General features: G+C 39.4%; 1 protein-coding gene across 1 annotated transcript in view; it reads left to right on the top strand.

The window, feature by feature from the left end:
• LOC127647801 (cAMP-dependent protein kinase type I-beta regulatory subunit-like) overlaps positions 1 to 19,056 on the top strand; it is a 68,533-nt gene that overhangs the window by 5,302 nt on the left and 44,175 nt on the right. The window contains exons 3-4 of the mRNA XM_052132270.1: positions 3,441 to 3,611; positions 5,289 to 5,380. Of these exons, the coding sequence (XP_051988230.1) occupies positions 3,441 to 3,611; positions 5,289 to 5,380 (263 nt within the window). The remainder of the gene's footprint in view (positions 1 to 3,440; positions 3,612 to 5,288; positions 5,381 to 19,056) is intronic.

Genomic DNA, 19,056 nt, shown 5'->3' with positions numbered 1-19,056 from the left:
GACATCTGATTGACCCGCTGGGCTTGTGGCCCAGTTGCAGTTTAGTCTTGGATTGGTTTTAATAACACACCGAACTACACACACTACACTTATTCTTCCCTATCTCAGTTTGTGGAACTCTTTCTGTATGTCAACTCAGACAAAAATCCATTGTGTGCTAAAACGCACTCCTAACCCTGTGTTTGTTTTCCATTCTTAAGGTGTGTGTGTGTGTGTGTGTGTGTGTGTTGTGAATGTAAACTGTACCGGATTAAGTCTTTATGTAGGGCAATCTGTGGTGGATCGCCTCCATTTATATTCTGTGAATATCTGTCAGCATCAGGTTTCCTCAGTACATTAGTGAGCGAGATGGATCATAATTGCCATATCGTCTCATGTGTTCTGATTTCACAGGTGTATTGCACTCTTTATATGTTATTTCATGCACAGACTTGTGTTGATGGCTCTGTGTGTGTGTGGCTGTGTGTCAGTGTGTGTGTGTGTGTGTGTGTGTGTGTGTGTGTGTCAGTGTGTGTGTAGCTGTGTGTGTCTGTGTGTGTGTCAGTGTGGCTGTGTCTGTGTGTGTCAGTGTGGCTGTGTGTCAGTGTGGCTGTGTGTGTGTGTGTGGCTGTGTCAGTGTGTGTGTCAGTGTGGCTGTGTGTCAGTGTGGCTGTGTGTGTGTGTGTCAGTGTGGCTGTGGCCGTGTGTGTGTCAGTGTGGCTGTGAGTGTGTGTGTGTGTCAGTGTGGCTGTGTTTGTGTTGTGTGTGTGTGTGTGTGTGTGTGTGTGTGTGTGTGTGTGTGTGTGTCAGTGTGGCTGTGTGTGTCAGTGTGTCTGTGTCAGTGTGGCTGTGTGTGTTTGTGTGTGTGTGTGTGTCTGTGTCAGTGTGTGTGTCTGTGTCAGTGTGGCTGTGTGTGTGTGTGTGTGTGTGTGTGTGTCAGTGTGGCTGTGTCTGTGTGTGTCAGTGTGGCTGTGTCAGTGTGGCTGTGTGTGTGTGTTTGTCAGTGTGGCTGTGTCTGTGTGTGTCAGTGTGGCTGTGTGTGTGTGTGGCTGTGTGTGTGTGTGGCTGTGTCTGTGTGTGTCAGTGTGGCTGTGTGTGTCTGTGTGTCAGTGTGGCTGTGGCCGTGTGTGTGTCAGTGTGGCTGTGAGTGTGTGTGTGTGTGTCAGTGTGGCTGTGTTGTGTGTGTGTCTGTGTGTGTCTGTGTCAGTGTGGCTGTGTGTGTGTCTGTGTCAGTGTGGCTGTGTCAGTGTGTGTGTGTCTGTGTCAGTGTGTGTGTGTCTGTGTCAGTGTGTGTGTGTCTGTGTAAGTATGGCTGTGTGTGTGTGTCTGTGTCAGTGTGGCTGTGTGTGTGTGTGTGTGCTGTCCCCAGCTGTTCCTTTGCATCAGTTTGCCTTCACATTGGTATTTGCCATTTATGCTATTTTATTTAATAAGATCACCTTATCTTTATGTCCAAGGATGAATAGAAAGAAAAATGAATTGTGGAATTAACAGACTGATATTAGTGCCTTTATTTTGTCATTGATTCTTTAACTTCGGGCAATGTCCCAGGGGTTGATTTTTAGAGTTTTTTTTTATATGAAGATCACATTAAAACTGGCTTATAAACATTTTACCATGACTTTATCATTTAGTTTTGGTAAGGGGTGCACCGATACGAACACTTTTGGCCAATATCGATAAAAAAAACCCTATAGGCCGATACCAATATTTTGCCTCCTTATTTTGTCATCAGATAATTACTGTTTTATTTAGGAACGCTTAAAAAATGAATGAAGAGGAACAAAAGCCATTTTACTCTTCTAACAATAATTAATTTCCAATATCTCAGAAGTCAAAGTCTGCTAATGTGACAGGGCGGAGGGTCGTGATGCTACACACCCGGCCTCTAATCAGCCTAATCAAGCCTCAGAGAGGGATAAAGGCCGACTGGAGACTGCAGTGGGACAGAGAGAGAGATATACAGGCAGCTGTCTGACACATGTGTTTGTCTTTTTGTTAAGTTCATAATTAAAATATTATGTATATTCTCAAGCGGGTTCTCGCCTCCTCCTTTCCCTTTAATCCCTTTACAGCTGGTTTCAAAGTGTTTTAGATGATTTCCCTCTAAAGAACTGTCACGTCCGTTTATATCACGTCGTTTTGCCCCGTATTAATGTGAAAACAAGCAAGAATAAATGTAACATTATACTACATATTCAATAACTTTTTTATATTATATTAGATATTAAATTGAACAACATGTTCTCAAGAGTGTCAGCCGTTCTTAATATTGTGGCTATTATTTTTTTTTTAATTATGCATTATGTTTTTACAAAGTGTGTCACTAATTTATTATAAGTGTGTCATTGGTTTTCATATCTGTGTTTGCTAATAATGGTTTCAATTACCTAATTTTATGTACTTTTCAAGTGCCTTTTATGTAAAGATTTGATTGTTTTAGCCTTGTCCCAAAGTTACAATAGTTTAATAGTCCATTTATAAAAATTAAAACAAATCTTTTTATTATTAAAACGAATATAATCTAAACAAAGAGTGAAACAAGCACAAACAATTTAATGTTTAATGTGTGATATTTATTTTAATACAATGTTTAAAATTACGGCTGTCCCGCAGTGGCAGCGTTCCTTATTTATGTTAGTGTGCTTAACACTGAAATCGACAAAATTACCAGCGAAGAGTGTTAAATGATGCTATATGCTTCTGTAGATCCCTTAGTTCAATGTGCTAACTTTTGTTTATAAATATGGTGTGTCATTGCCGGATGCCCGGTGAGGTACTACACTACCCACAATCCTACAGCGAGATCCACCAATGAGAGAAGTCGCCATTCTCTGAACAAGCAAGGTGGTGGTGCTGTGTTTTTGCAGGCTAGTGGAAGCTAGCCAAGTAGTGTTATCTAGCTACTCACCTGCAAAGCTAATTGACGCAGAATTCAGTAGACAAAGTCCAAACTGCATGTCTCCCGGTCACAAGAGCTGCAAGAACATTTTACGTTTCTACTGCTGCTTAATGATCAGGAACATTGTTATTAGGATTTCTGTTGTTCTGTTATTCCTTTATGAGTGTATAGTACTGTAAGACAGTGTATGGCGTATAGCACCCTTTCTGACTAGCACACATCCTGTTGAAACACACACACAATAATTTGTGCTATGGCATGCATCTTCATTGTTCTCTGCTCTCTTTCAGACAGCAGTCTTTCTCTCCGTCTCGCTGTTTCCCTTGCGCTCTCACAGCAATCTCAGTGTTGTGTCTGCTGTGTCTCAGAGTAGGTTTCATTAGATGCATTAAGCTTGTGGCTCTATTTGGGACAATTTCAGGATAGTATTGGCAATATCGTACAGGTTCCTGAATACTGAGTGACCCATGTTATGGGACTAACAACCCACCCATTCATTAGATGGACACCACCTATATGATGTTTAATCACACCTATGATTCACTTCCTGTCTCTACAGGAAGAATGCAAGCAGATTATGGCCCGTCAGAAGTCCAACTCGCAATCGGATTCTCATGATGACGAAGTCTCTCCTCCTCCTCCAAACCCGGTGGTGAAGGCCCGGCGCCGGAGAGGCGGAGTCAGTGCTGAGGTCTACACGGAGGAGGATGCCGTCAGCTATGTCAGAAAGGTTAGAAACACACGCATACTGTATGAAACGCATATATGAGCAGTTAGGACAGATTACAGATAGATAGATTTGCATACTATCTGAACTATAGGCCTAGAATGCGAGAATGTTTAAATCAATTAAAATATTAAAGGAATGTATTTGGCTACATTTTAATGCATTCATGCGAATGTTATACCAAGTCCCAGTACTGGAGTACAGTTTTACTACATATTAAAAAGGATATCATTTGTGAAGTACATATTTTCAGTGCATAGTAGAAGTAAGCGAAGTAAGATGCAGCCTCAGTCCTGACAAAATTGGGACCAAGATTTATTTATTTTTTTTCAACATGTAACGTTCACAACCCATAATCTGAGTGAAACAGTATTTCCAAAAATAATTTTTTACTTAATTAGATTTTTATCAAGTGAGAATTGATTGTAATCCTTTAAAAGTGGTCTCTGTATGATAGCTAAAGAGGCCAAACAAGCTTTTTTGTTCTTCGTTGAAATAACTAGAATATGCATTGAGAAACTGTGGTAACGTTTTACAAATAAAGTCACATTTATTAAAGAAATAGTTCACCCAAAAATGTGAATGCTATTATTATTTACTCACCCTCATGCCATCCCAGATGTGTAGGACTTTCTTTCATCTGCTGAACACAAAGACGATTTTTAGAAGAATATTTCAGCTCTGTAGTTCCACACAGTAAGTGAAAGGTGTCCAGAACTTTGAAGCTCCAAAAAGCATATAAAAGCAGCATAAAAGTAATCCATAAGACTCCAGTGGTTTAATCCATGTCTTCAGAAGTGATATGATAAGTGTGGGTGAGAAACTGATCAATATTATGAGTCCTTTTTTACTATCACATTCTTCTTTTGTTTTTGGCAATTCACAGTCCTTGTGCATATCGCCACCTACTGGGCGGGGAGGAGAATGTATAGTAAAAATGGTCTTAAATATTGATCTGTTTCTCACCCACACCTATCCTATCACTTCTGAAGACATGGATTAAACCACTGGAATTGTATGGATTACATTCATGCTGCCTTTATGTGCTTTTCTTAGCTTCAAAGTTTTGATCACCATTCACTTGCATTGAATGGACCAGCAGAGCTGAAATATTCTTCTAAAAATCTTCGTTTTTATTGTTTGTGTTCAGCAGAAGAAAGAAAGTCATACATATCTAGGATGGGGACGGTGAATAAATGATGAGAGATTTGTATTTTTTGGGTGAACTGTCCCTTTAACATTAGTTTTCGACATTATTGAACATGAACTAGCAATGAACAATAATTTTACTCCACTTATTAATCTTGGTTAATGTTAATTGCAAAATATACTAATTATCTTTTTGTTTAATCATAAGTTATATGTCCTAACATGAGTTACTATATTAAGAATATGATCTAAGATGAGTAAATTCTGTAAAAGTATATTGTTCATTGTTAGTTATTGATACCCAATGCATTTACTCATTTTAATAAATGTAACCTTATTATAAAGTACTACCGAAACTATTTTGATCTCATTAAATTTTGTCTTTAAAAAGCATAATTAGAAATTACTTTGCCAAAGTTTCAAGTATGCCAGGAAAACCTATAACTTTTGTTGTTTGCTTATTGTACCATATATACCAGCAAGTACACGCTCTGTATTTTTGGCTATTTCTTAGCTTATTAAAATTTGCAGGTCATTCCAAAGGACTACAAGACAATGACGGCCCTGGCCAAAGCCATCTCTAAGAACGTGCTGTTTGCCCACCTGGATGACAACGAGAGAAGGTAAACCTCGATCTGTGGTTGTTTAGAGGTACTGAAACCTTCATATCATATTTCTCATTTTGATGACTTTCTTAAAAATGTACTTGCGTTTGCAACACAAGCTTACCCCAGTTAGACAGTGTTTCGACACTGTGTGGGTTTGTGCTTGTGGTGAAGTGAGGGTGCAAGACGTGTCAGTGGGGCTTTTGGGTAGCCGCTGTAATTGCTCTGTTTCTCTCATCACTATGGCAACCCAGAACCAAATAAAAGAGGAGGCATTGTGTGTGACTGGAGTGGAAAGTGTTACTTGGATTGTTTCATTTTGGCTTTCGAGTCTGGGAGATGCCACAAACCCTAAACAGCACTTAGGGGAAAAAGCCTCTCCCAGTCTAGGAGGAATTTCGCTCAGGTTGCTCCGTCTTTGTGTGTGGAATATAGTTTCACCGCTGAGGAGAATCCATTATCCACACAGATCCACCATGAAGGGAACAAACTCTCAGCTTTCTACTGTTAAACCCTTCGAGAACGCACGGAACGCCCCAAACACTGAAACGACCATTTTAATAAATGGATGGGCTAGTTTGAGTATTTCTGGGATTTTCACACACAACAGTCTCTAGAATTTACTCTGAATGGTGCCAAAAACAAAAAACATCCAGTGAGGGGCAGTTCTGTGGACGGAAACACCTTGTTGATGAGAGAGGTCAACAGATAATGGACAGACTGGTTCAAACTGACGAAGTCTACGATATCTCCGATAACCGATCTGTACAGTTGTGAGAAGAATATCATCTCAAAATGTTATTCTGAGATGCGGGTTTGTGCTGTTTTGGCAGCACGAGGGGGACCAACACAATATCAGGCAGGTGGTTTTAATGTTGTGGCTGATCGGTGTATAAATAAAGTTGATAATGGTTAGTTTGAATAAAAATCAACCCCTGGGACATGGAATTGTCAAAAGCTGAAAAAACACTTATGTCAATATTATTAATCTGTTCATATTATATTGTGGTAAGCAGATCAGAATCACAAGAACATGTTGTTGGAATAAACAGAGGTTTATGATTATGTATACTCTATGTTCAGATATACAACAAAAGATTTGAGTGTTTGCCCCACTTCCAAAATCCCAATGTAAGCCCTGGAAATGTTGGCTAGCTTTTGTTTTCATGCTTTTGAAAGCTCTAGAAAGCTCTTCATATTTATGACTCAGATTTGTTGAGCACATTAACGTTGTTTCCATGGTTACAGAATCTTCAGCCTCCAGCGACAGGCATGCAAAATGTCCAAATAACTGCATGTGTCTGTGAGTATTGTCGAAGCGGAAGGATGATTTTAGTTGACTCTGCAGTACCTATATGGTAAATGACAGAATAATGATGTTATGTTACATTATATACAGCAATGTAAGCAAGGCTGGGGGGGGGGGGTCTCTCAATCACCATTCACCTTTATTGAATGGAAAAAAGGAACATTTGGTGTGGTCTCCCATTCAAAGCTATCGAAGTTTAGCCTGCAATTGTTTACTTCTGCTTCCCAAAACCCAAAGGTGTGAAAAAGGTCCATTGCCCACGCCCTAGCCAACGAATAGCAAAATGCTAAAAAAAACAACAACACACTGAATACATGAGCAGCTGCACATCGGTGCTTTGGCAACCGTTCCTCAATGCGATATGGCTGCATCTCTACACTTTGTATACGCGTGTTAGATTCCAATGTGAATGCCACTGTTATTTTACATACAAACACAACCTGAACATTCAAAACCTATTCTCCATTTCTTCTTGCATCCAAACACCGTCCCATCTGTGCCTCAAACTCCCTCTCTCGCCACTGGGGCCCTGCTACATCTCAAACAATGAAGCATTGTGTTGTAATTAAAAACACGCACGCACGCACACACACACACACACGTACACACAAACACACGCACACACACACACGCGCACACATTCACACACACACATGCACACACACACATGCACACACACATGCACACACACACACACACATGCACACACATGCACACACACACACAGACACGCACACACACGCACACGCACACACACGCACACACGCGCACACACACGCACACACACACGCGCACACACAATACCAGTAATATAATAATTGCTTGAGCTGCAATGAACCTTTTAACTGAACAACTAAATGCAGAGGGGTTGTCCATCAATTTAGGGGCGTTCAATCAATCATGGGGGCCAATCAGTGACACTGAGATGGAAATTTAAAAAAAAATGACAAAAGATAAAAAAAAAAATCAATCTAAAGATAAATCTAAAGAAAGACAAAGTGTTGAACTTTTCAGTAGACAAATTGAATAAACTAGTGAGACTTTTGCTTTCTAGAAATTCACACGTTCATTTCAACAGACGTTCTGTTGTGGCCGTGCTCAAATTTAATGAAGCTAAAAGCGGACAGATAAGCCTTACGGCTAAGAATAGCTTAGCATTTTCCGTTCGCTATGTTAAATAAAGCTTTCTTTGTATGACATCTTACCCACATTCAATAAAATAAACATGAAGACAAATTCAAATCACAAAAAAGAAAAACGTAATTAGTTTCAAGCACACGGTTGTATCAGGTGCCACTAAATGTAGCAATAGGCATAGCTCCAAAACACAATGCAATTAAAAATCATAAAAGCATTGTTAGATTTGATTTTAAACCGTTTCAATGGAGGGAAAATGTCTTGTGATAAGTCAGAGTAGCTTTATCGTATCCATACACATCTGTTCAGCACCCCTTTATAATGTTAACCTGCTCTTAGCATAATGGCTATCTGGTTTCCAGGCCATATCTGATATAAACTTCACACTGTGATTGTAAGGAACAGCTGTTTTGTGCACCTGCGGTCCAGACAGTACTATTAAAAATGACCTTTAAAATAGACAGTCATGCTTTTGTAGTGCTAGCTAATGTGGCGATTGAGGTTCGAGTGTGGTTCATGTCAGAAGAAAGGTGGATTGTGTAGAAATGTGTTGAATTTAAAGAATATATTCACTTAAAAATTATCATTCTTTCATCAGTTATTCACCCTCATGTCATTCCTACACGTCAGGGTACACGGTCATGCTGCGTTCCAATCAAGTTGGATCTGGGATATTCCTACTTGATATCTCCGACCATAAATGCATCCAATCCCCTGATATTCTTAACGGCAACGCTCCCGTTAGCTTAGAAGGGGTCTGACTCTCATTAGAGATGTCTCCTAGCAACCCTAATGATAAACAATGCTAGCGCTAGCATTTGTGCTTCAGGTGTACGATTATCAAAAGAGATTATAATGTTTTATACACCTGTTTCTGCAGGCGTTTGTTAAACAAGCTTTAATATCATGTAATGTGGAAACAAACAGGTTTATTGATATTACTTAATAAAGTGAATGTTTATCACTTACTTTGTTTATCTCCCTGAGTGTCAACATGTTTGTGTGACATCATACCCCTGCAGCTCGGCGAAAGACATTCATATTGATATTGATAGGATAGGCTACATGGAATTTGTACATTTAAAAAAAGCACAAATGTGGTTAAATTGTGAAAAAACGAAATCTAAAATAAAATATAAGTTTTCACAAACTATATAGCCTATACAGTTAAGTGCAGAAGTTTACATAACACTTTTGTTTTAATAAGTTTCCACACCCCTTTCAGAATGTATAAAATAGCCTGTTAGAGATATATTTTTTTTATGTAGTATTGCCATTCAAAAGCCACATAACACAAATTTTGCTCTTTATTTACACAAATCAACCTGTTCAAAAGTTTGCACCCATCAGTTCTTCTTATGTTGCCTTCTTGAGCATCAATAATTGTTTGCACCTTTTGTAATAGTTGTGTGTTAGTCCCTCATTTGCCAAAATCTGGACCTCATGTAGAGCCAGTGTTGGGAAGAACGCAAATGTGCGATTGTCAAAATCTGGACCTCATATACAGCCAGTGTTGGGAAGAACTCAAATGTGCGATTGTCAAAATCTGGACCTCATATTGAGCCACTGTTGGGAAGAACTCAAATTTGCGATTGTCAAAATCTGGACCTCATATACAGCCACTGTTGGGAAGAACTCAAATGTGGAGAAGATGCTGAGAAACCAAATAATTTTACTGTCGTTGGGTTTTTTCTTAACGAAAGTGGACATCTTCACTGCTCAGGACAAAGCAGGGATTCATGAACAATTATTGCACAAGCGACACACAATATTAGAAACCAAGGGAATGTAAACTTCTTAACACATCCTCACATATATTCAACACGACAAAAGAGTAACTGAATTTACACACATGATCCTGTTATGTCAAATAGCTTCCTCAGGGCAGTAATAAATAAAAACAAAATGCAACACACCTGCAGAAACCTTGATATTGTACTATCACTAAATAACTGAACGACTACTGAAAGTATCCATAATATATGACCAAACATTTTCCCCTTCATGCTATGATTTCAGAGATTACAGTTATTTATTGATCCTAAGCCATGAAATCGCTGCATAAATCTGCACGTGCACACTTGCCCAACATGCACATGTTCAGCGTAGGATTGTCAATGAAATGTGCTTTTAAATATTTGACTTTAAATGATTTTATTATGTGAGAAGAAAGTCTGTAGAGCGATATGAGAAACATGAAACTCAATGTCTTGATTGACCAATTAGAGTCAAGTATTCCAAAGAGCCCTTTAATAATAATATTATAAAGACAAGGTGTTCTGCAATAACAGATCTTGTTAAATATATTTGTACCAGAATTGATCCCTCTGTCTATGGGAAAACTGTTAATTGCTGTTCTGATGCGGAAAGATTTAGTTAATCCAGCGCTAATGTGTGTCGATGCACGTGTCCTTGCGTTCACATTATGTTAGCCATGCAGCTGGAGTAATCCACCAATTAAGCACTAAGCACCCTTTTGACCTTTGACCTTTGAACCTTGACCCAGCAGCCTCTGCCCTTTGCTCTTGTAGCCTAGTGCTGATGGACAGTGAACATCTTTGGAAAGCATACGTGCATCGGATCAGAAATAAACGGAATTAAATGACCGTTTCTGAATCCGATGTGCTCTGTTACAGGAAAATAAATAAATAAATAAATCAAATGATGTATGTGAAGTGAAAATGTATATTTTTTTCCATCATCAGCCCATCAGTTTTAATTAGTACAGTCCACCTGATCTTGTAAGGTGGATCTATGTTCACCAGGTCTGTTTTAGGCAGGGGAAGTTGCGGATGATGCAAATCACAGCTTCAGATTTCAAACTACTGTAATGGAGGACACCTTTGATACTTCTATGTCACCTAAAATCTGTTCAAAAGCTCCAACACCAGGTGGATGTCCATTTACGTTAGATATATGCTCCAACAATGCCTTGGGACATGCCAGACAGGTGGTAAAAACACCTTTTGAATCATTTAATAGTATAACCCATGCACCCATTATTCAACAAAATTATTTAAACAATATTCCACTCAGCCATCTTTCCAGAATTCTGCCGTTAGTTCCACAGATTTCCACACTAACCCATAATACATAGTTAAATCCAATTTGACAACCATGACGACATAACGCCGTTAACCCTAAAACAACCATAAAAACGACAATTTAAACAACTTTACAGCTCAAACAATACACACATTTGATCTGAATAATTAATGCGAGTCTCAGACACATTTCAAATGGAAGCATTAGTAACATGATACTTAGAAAATAAAGCAAAACATTTATTTCACTCAACACTGGAAATTGAAGACCCAATGGTCACAGTCCTTGCAGTCGCATTGTCTGTCCTGTAAGAGACGCTATTTCTCCAGTTCAGATCTCCATGACTGATGATTATCAACAATCCTTGAGGGCCAACAGCAGAGTAGAGTAATTGTCACTAAGTTTGTGACGTTATATAAATACTGTACAGTTGTCAGCGCCCCATCATTTGAAGCTGCTCTGTTATTGTGCGTTAGTAAACTCTGGCCTCGGATATGTGATGTTTGAAGTGGGTCGAATCTGGGAGGTACTTGACAGCTTCAGCGTAGGTGTGTTTGTTCTGCAGCGGCGATGTGGAAACACACACTCACACAGTCTCTCACCAGGAGGAAGAAGGAAATGTTTCTAGCTAATGAATAGCTTTAAATGACTTGGCTTGAGGATGTTTGTCTGGGCAGTTGTACAGCTATGCTTGTTCTGTGTGTGTGTGTGTGTGTGTGTGTGCTAGTTTGTGTGTAATGTTGGGGAATACCTACTGTAATTAACATTGGTGACGCTACAAACTTAACTACATTGTTCAGTAGCAAACCAGTCTGAGCGAGTCAAGTCAATAATTGAGATGTCCTCTCATATGAAGCAGTGGGAAGTCTGATTCATATTAGTGAAAGTTTCATAAAGTGAAGCTTTCAAGCAGAGTATAGAGTTAACATAACAAAACATACCATCCTCCATCGTGGACTCAACACCATGGCCGAGTTCAGGGCACTCTCCGTCCCATTGCTCGCATCTATTGCATTGCCATAGTTAGCATCCATTTGGTCGAACCACTTCCACTTTCTTCTGTTTGAACCACTCCGGCTGCTGTGGTCCTTGATGGTTCTGTAGTCAATTTTATGTTTTCTTTAACTTTTCCCTACACTGTTGGTTGGTCCGGTGGTAGCCGTGTGCGACCAACTTCTGAGACACATCCTGAAAGACTTTTTTCGTTTTTGATGTTTCGTTCGTCGCTAACGAGAGGGACGTCTGCACCTCATTTATTGACCACGGTGTGGTTTTGCGCACAGCCACTTCTTTTTACAATTTGAAAGTCATGTAAACAAATGATACTGTTATCGCTGCTGCTAACTTTAAAACTAGCGGGTTGATGTCACGTGTCGCAAATCCAGTGACGCCGCTAGTGACGATTCTCTCTGACCAATCAGTGATCTGCAGGATTTTGACGTCACATTTAGTATCGGCTCGCCTCGCTTGGAACCTCAAACGAGATGGTACTAAAAAAGGACCAGGTACGAGGTAATATCCACAGTGGAAAACCCCAAAAAGCGAGCAGAGTCGAGTCAAGCTGGACGTGCAGTGGATAAGCCCCAATAGTAGCCTGGTTTAATGGACAAAGGCACGACTTAACACCTATTTTACTTTTATTTGACTTCTCACGTGAGCATGTTGTAGAGTTTGAGCAAACTGCAAACACTTTCCTCCTCTCTCAATCAAGATGATGCAACTGCCTGACATTCCTACATCAATAGTAGTCATATACCTGGAGCTGATTAAAGCTATTAAAAATAGCGTATCATATTTAACACACACTGTATCTATTAGCCTGCTTAATGGGCAAAATGAACCGATCTCTCAAATATAATGTAAGACTCGGGCACTGACATAAACTCCACTTATGACTATGATGGCCGGTGCATGTAAGGGTTGTTTTGGCTCACGTAGCTCATCTGTGATTGGTTGGATCATCGCTCAATCAGCCCAAAAACCACACTTTTGTTTTGCAATCGTTTCAATAGCTTGAAATCTGAGCGCAACAAGTGCGGGAAACAGAATCACTCTTTTTAAAGAGTGAGGGGGTCGTGTCCCCCTTGTCCCCCATGGCTGCGACGCCCCTGGTTAAAGGTATAGTTCACCCAAAATGAAAATTCTCTCAACACTTACTCCCCCTCATGCCATCCCAGATGTGAATGACTTTCTTTCTTCAGCAGAACACAAACAAAGATTTTTAGAAGAATATCTCCGCTCTCTAGGTCCATACAAAACAAGTTAATGGTGACCAGACCTTTGTAGCACCAAAAATCACATAAAGGAAACATAAAAGTAATCTATATGCCTCCAGTGGCTTAATCCATGTCTTCAGAAGCAATATAATTTGTGAGAAATAGATCAAAATGTAAGTAATTTTTACTTTCTCTTTTATATCTGATAGTCACATGTGATGCCTGTTTAGATTCACTTTCACATCTGAAAGTTAAAGTGGAGATTTAGAGTAAAAATATGTTCACCCAAAAAATTATTTACTGTGGATGATTTACTCTACAAATGCACCTTAAACCACACGTAACACTTAGCAAAGTGTGCAACTGTGTGTGGTCAATATTTAGCATAGCTATGTGTTATCACAAAGGGAGTTTCTGGTAATGAGGTCAGTCACCACAAGAAACAGCTCTCTCCATTGCTGAACTACTCATCCACATCATTGCTCTTTTCCTGTACATTCACTTCAGTCCTTTTCCCATCTCATTCATTCCTCACTCATTTATGCAGATCCAGAGTGTGTAATGGGCTGTTTCGCCCGTCTGGACCCCCTGACCTGACCCATGTGACCACCCACTCATTCTATACTGCCCTTCTAGAATGTACTCAAACTGAATCAGGGATTATTGCTGTTTTAAGATAGAATTAAGTTTAAATTGAGATTTGTGTTTAGGCATCTTTTATTTTAGCCATTTATTAGGCATATATTACCAATATATTGGCAAAAACAGATTTGACTGAAAATATCAGACTTGAGGTGTAAATGCAACCTAATAGACTTGCTGCTGTCTAGTATGACATTAACAATAATCAAACAACAAGAAAAAGAAAATGCAAAAAAAAAAAACACACGGACTGCTCTTGGTTGGATAACATTTGTAGCTTTAACGTATTCATGTATTATAAACATACAGCACCAATGCACCAGTCATTTAAAGGAATAGAAAATGATAATTCTCTCATCATTTACTCACCCTTATCCCATCTCAAACATGACTTTCTTCTGCGTAACACAAATGAAGATATTTTACAGAGATATGATGTGAATATTCATACAATGCAAGTCAATGGGGCCCAAAAAGGACAGAAAGGCAGCACAAAGTTAATCCATATGACTCATGTGGTTAATCCATGTCTTCTGAAGCAGTACGTTCGGTTTTGAGTGAGAACAGGCAAATATGCAGTTTCCTTGGTGCTGTCATGATTCAAAGCTTGATTGCATTTCCTCGCATACAGGAAATATCGTCAAATTGCTTTCACATGTAAGCAAAATTGACATTATAACTGAAATATACCAACACTAATCAGAATCGTATTGAAATCAAATTTAATTAGCTGATATTTGGCCATTATGAAAATGACAGCTGCCTCACTTACGCACATTTGAACTCTTTCAGTGCTAATTGAAGTATTGAAAAACTGATGTCTGTTAATGGAATGGAAGTGGAGCGTAGTTCTAGCGGGAAGAACAGCAGGTGTACATCATCATATCATTAGCTGGGTAACTCCTAGCCAATCGCACGTAAGCCATTTCTTTATAAGTCCGCTCACAATCTATCACATTGCTGCTTCGGTGTGCTAACATGGCAACCTCCACCTCCCCACCACCACCAGTTGAGCCCTGTCCCGCAGGGGGGTAGGCTCCTCGCCCCTGCCTCCTATCTCCGGTAGGACATGACGGTTCCGGGTATAACTCCCTCGGACTGCTGGACGGGGCCTACGCCAAAGAGAGAGACATCACCTCCCGTTTTACATCTATCAAATAAATGGCATCTCAAACTTCACTCAAGCCTGCGTGTCTTCCCGATAGAAATATATTTACTGTACTAAAGTATAAAATTATCCTAATATGTTATCAGAGATATAGGAAACATACTGGCTTCTCCAAAAACAATGCTACAGCCAGTATATTCTACTTTGAAATGTCCGTTCCGGGCCAGAATTTCTGTTTGTGTTTTGGCCTGTGTGATCCCGCCCACTGCCCTTATCCCCCAACACAGCACGCTGCAGCCATGGAAGCCAGCAATACATCTAGCTAACATTGACAGAGTTATAAATAATCCACATGAGCTGGTTTATAATTTGCAAACAATGAAAACATTGCAAACGTATACATTAGCTGATGAACTTACAGTGTAAGGTTCGTTGCTTGCCATTGCCAGTATTCTCGTTCCTGTTGCGTGCCGTCAACCTGGCAACCCACGTGAGCTTTGAGTCTATGGAGGAGGAGGCGGGGGAGACAACTCTCTCCAATATTTTCAATTTGGACTGCAGTACCCATTTTAAACACTTGATGTCAATGTTACATATTGCTCCTTGATGTCAATGTTACATATTGCTTCTTTAAGGCTTGCATCATTTCTTGTCAGTGTGTGCCATAAACATGCAACTGAATTCCTGTTATTCACTAGTGCTGGGATCTATCTTCTGCTGGCTCTCGGTTTCAGTTAGTGGAATTCCAGCATTTTTAGACGTCTTTTCCTTTCCTCTCCTCCTGTGAGCAGTGTAAACATCTTTTCCCATTAACCCCGGACAGAGGGGTGAGCTATTTGTGCTGAGCTCTCTGCTTCAGACACATCAGTCTGTTCCTCTGCTGCTCAGAGACTAAACTTTCCAATGGAGGCAGTGTGTCTGGATTGCTTTCATTTGTTTTTTTTACTGCTTTAATGCTGTGTGAGTGTGCATAGGTGAGTCCATCTGTCTTATGATATGGAAACATGAAAAAGACAGAGCTCCGCAACACTTCTGCTGTTTTTTTCTGTGTAGTTCAAGAATAAGTCCTTATTTTAAGGTGCTTGTACATCCGAATGAAAGAGAGAGGTGTAATACATTTACATTTACATTTATGCATCTGGCAGACGCTTTTATCCAAAGCGACTTACAGTGCATTATTACAGGGACAATCCCCCCAGAGCAACCTGGAGTTAAGTGCCTTGCTCAAGGGCCCAACAGTGGCATCTTGGTGGTGCTGGGGCTTGAACCCCCGACCTTCTGGACAGTAAACCTGAGCCTCAACCACTGAGCCACCACTGCCCCATATAGCTAAGAAAAGAGGGAATTGAATTAATTGGGGTGGTGTGGCTTAGTGATGCGAGTTGGTAAATCATATGTTGCAGGTTCAAACCCAAGAAGGGATTGTTAATGAGCTAAAACCATTGGACCCAAAATGGTCTTTATTTGAACACACCAGTAATTGTCTTTGTGGATCTTTTTACTTGCTGGTCATAATATCAAAGTGTGTCATTTCTCACTGTTTTCAAACAGGTTTCTCAAACACTCCATTTGTCTGACATTGAACGGCCAAACAGAGATTCCCGCTCCAAACAAACGGCATTGGTTGAGTCAATGTTGCTGTGTCGGTCTAATAAGACCGCTGAATTTCAGTTCTCACTGCTAAGTCAATGCTTAACACACATTTTTACCATTGAACATCGCTTTCTCTTTTTTTCTCTGGTCTCTGCTTGGCTTCCTTTTGTTGTTCTTTGGTCTTCTCTGCCTCTAAAACATTCCTGCATTCTTTCTTTTTTCTTAGTTGTTTTTTTCTCCACGTGTGGTGTTTTTCTGTTTGTGTGTCTGTTTGTATGTAGGGTGCGTTTGTGCATTGAACCTCATTGTAAGGTTAGATGTGTGTGTTTGTGCTGGTACTGTATGTGTGTCTGTATGTGGTTGCTTTTATTGATAATAATGACAGAAAGAAGAGTTAGAAGTGTTGGTTTAATTAGAATGCCCTTTGATGGAAGAAGGGAGAAGGTATATGTAGGTGTGTTTTTATTTGTGGAGGTGGCGTAGTGGGCAAAAGCACATAATTGGTCATCAGAAGGTTGCTGGTTCAATCCCCATGCCACCACCATTGTGTCCTTGAGCAAGACACTTAACTCCAGGTTGCTCCGGGGGGATTGTCCCTGTAATAAGTGCACTGTAAGTCGCTTTGGATAAAAGCATCTGCCAAATGCATAAATGTAAATTGTAAATGTATTTAATAGATTTTAAAAGGGTAATATTCTATACTTTTGTATCATTTTATGTCAGTCAACTTATAGTGTAAGTCAAGGTTTCTTGCACCAAAATAGAGCGATTTTTTTTTTTTTTTTTTTTTTTTTTTATCTTTAGAAAAACATGTTTAAAAAAGTTTAAATCCCATAATTTTTTTTATGTTATTTAGATTTTTAATTTTACATTATAAACCGTTAAAGATAGACATACCTTGAGGTTTTTAATTGATGGTAAATGCTTAAATTGAAGCCATCAGTCCGTGTTATTTCAACTGCATTTAAAAAAAATCATGTTAAATAGCATAACTACACTGCCCATGATCCTGAAGGGAAACAATGCACCAATCAGAGAATCGCTGCCAACAAAGTGCACCAAAAGAGCTCTGCAGCAACCGCGCCCACTCCCATGACACACTGTGAATGACGTAATCCCAGTCAATCTCGCTACACTCTCAAACTAATTATACATTTGCATATACTCTATCTGAACAATTTGCAATATAATTGAAATATGTTGTTTCTATACTTGTAATCTTGACTTTAAATTAATAGTTTTATATAATTTTTTAAATTTATTTTATTACATCACTGGCAATGCTTCATGGGATTGTAGTTTATTCCCTCATGAAAGATGTTAAGTGTTTGCATCTTTTCAAATAGTTTTCTGCTTCAAAGAAAATTTTGTAGTGTTATGATTCACCTTGGAGCTGGTTGGTTTGGTTCATGTAATAAAACTCTTTTATGAAGGATTTAATGAAATCCCTATGGGAAAAAATGAATGGGAAAAATACTTCTACAACCAAGATGGCTGAAAAAGTGGGTAGGCATTGTTGCGCTCGATTTGCGTTGATATTATATATGAGCGGCCATATGTTAATGAGTTCAGTTGTGACATCATAATGTGAAGAATTCAGAATAACCCATTTCTGCAGCTTAGTTTTGATGAATTGTCAGGGTGGACTGAGAGATTTCTAAAGAGCATGAAAAATCCTGTTTTCGATACTAAGGCAAATTTTTTAGGCTGATGTCATTGCACTATATTACAGTCATCACTGAAATTGGCAGCCTTATGGTATTTATTTGAGCTTTATTCCTTTGGCTGGAATTCGGTTTGGATGTACTGTCATTTAAATCCATCCATCGTTAAGAACAGACTTGCAGGCAGACAGATAGACTAACAGACAGACAGATAGACTAGACAGATAGACTGCAGACTTAGAGCTCAGACAAACAGATATATCCCTTAGGAAAAAGTTTGTCCAAAACAGATGCAAAATTACACGCAGAATGCATAAAAATACTTCGCTCGCCGCCCATTAAAGATGGGGTTTCCCTGCCGCGTAGCAACCGTCTGCAGTGTGCATAAACACAAATCTGCACATTTGCTCCTCTGATTGATAAGAGCAATGTGTGTGTATTTAAATATGTTTATGCTAGCGGTGTGTGTTTCTCCACTCAACCCCTCAGTGATATTGACACTGATACAGTGAGATTGTGATAATCCACAGCAATGTTGTTAATGACAGTTTATCAGATGTCTCAGATGCCATCGGTTATGAAACCAGGTCAGCGCTACGTAAACACATTTGTGTATTTACTCGATGGTTTGACATGTACATTTTGACCATTAATTATTGAACGGCATTTAAACTATTCGATTGATTTGAGTGATACAAGTCCCCACTACACAGACACCCCATCTACTTTTGTGACTGTGATTTTGTCAAGTAGGGCATCTTTTGTTGGTCCGGGAACAACATTTTTGTCCAAACTATATTCATAACTGTAACGTGATCAATGGAAAGGAGGCGGCGAGAACCGGCTTTTCAATATAAATAATGGTTTAATGATAAACTTAAAAGAAGACACAAACACACACATGACGGACATGTCCGTAAACGATCTCTCTCTCCCGCACGATCCTCTCCAGTCGACCTTTAACCTCAGAGGCTTGATTA

The sequence above is a fragment of the Xyrauchen texanus genome, chromosome 8, assembly GCF_025860055.1.
Source record: "Xyrauchen texanus isolate HMW12.3.18 chromosome 8, RBS_HiC_50CHRs, whole genome shotgun sequence".
Taxonomy (NCBI): domain Eukaryota; kingdom Metazoa; phylum Chordata; class Actinopteri; order Cypriniformes; family Catostomidae; genus Xyrauchen; species Xyrauchen texanus.
Note: the sequence above shows the minus strand (reverse complement) of the source record. Positions and strands in the feature narration are given on the sequence as shown.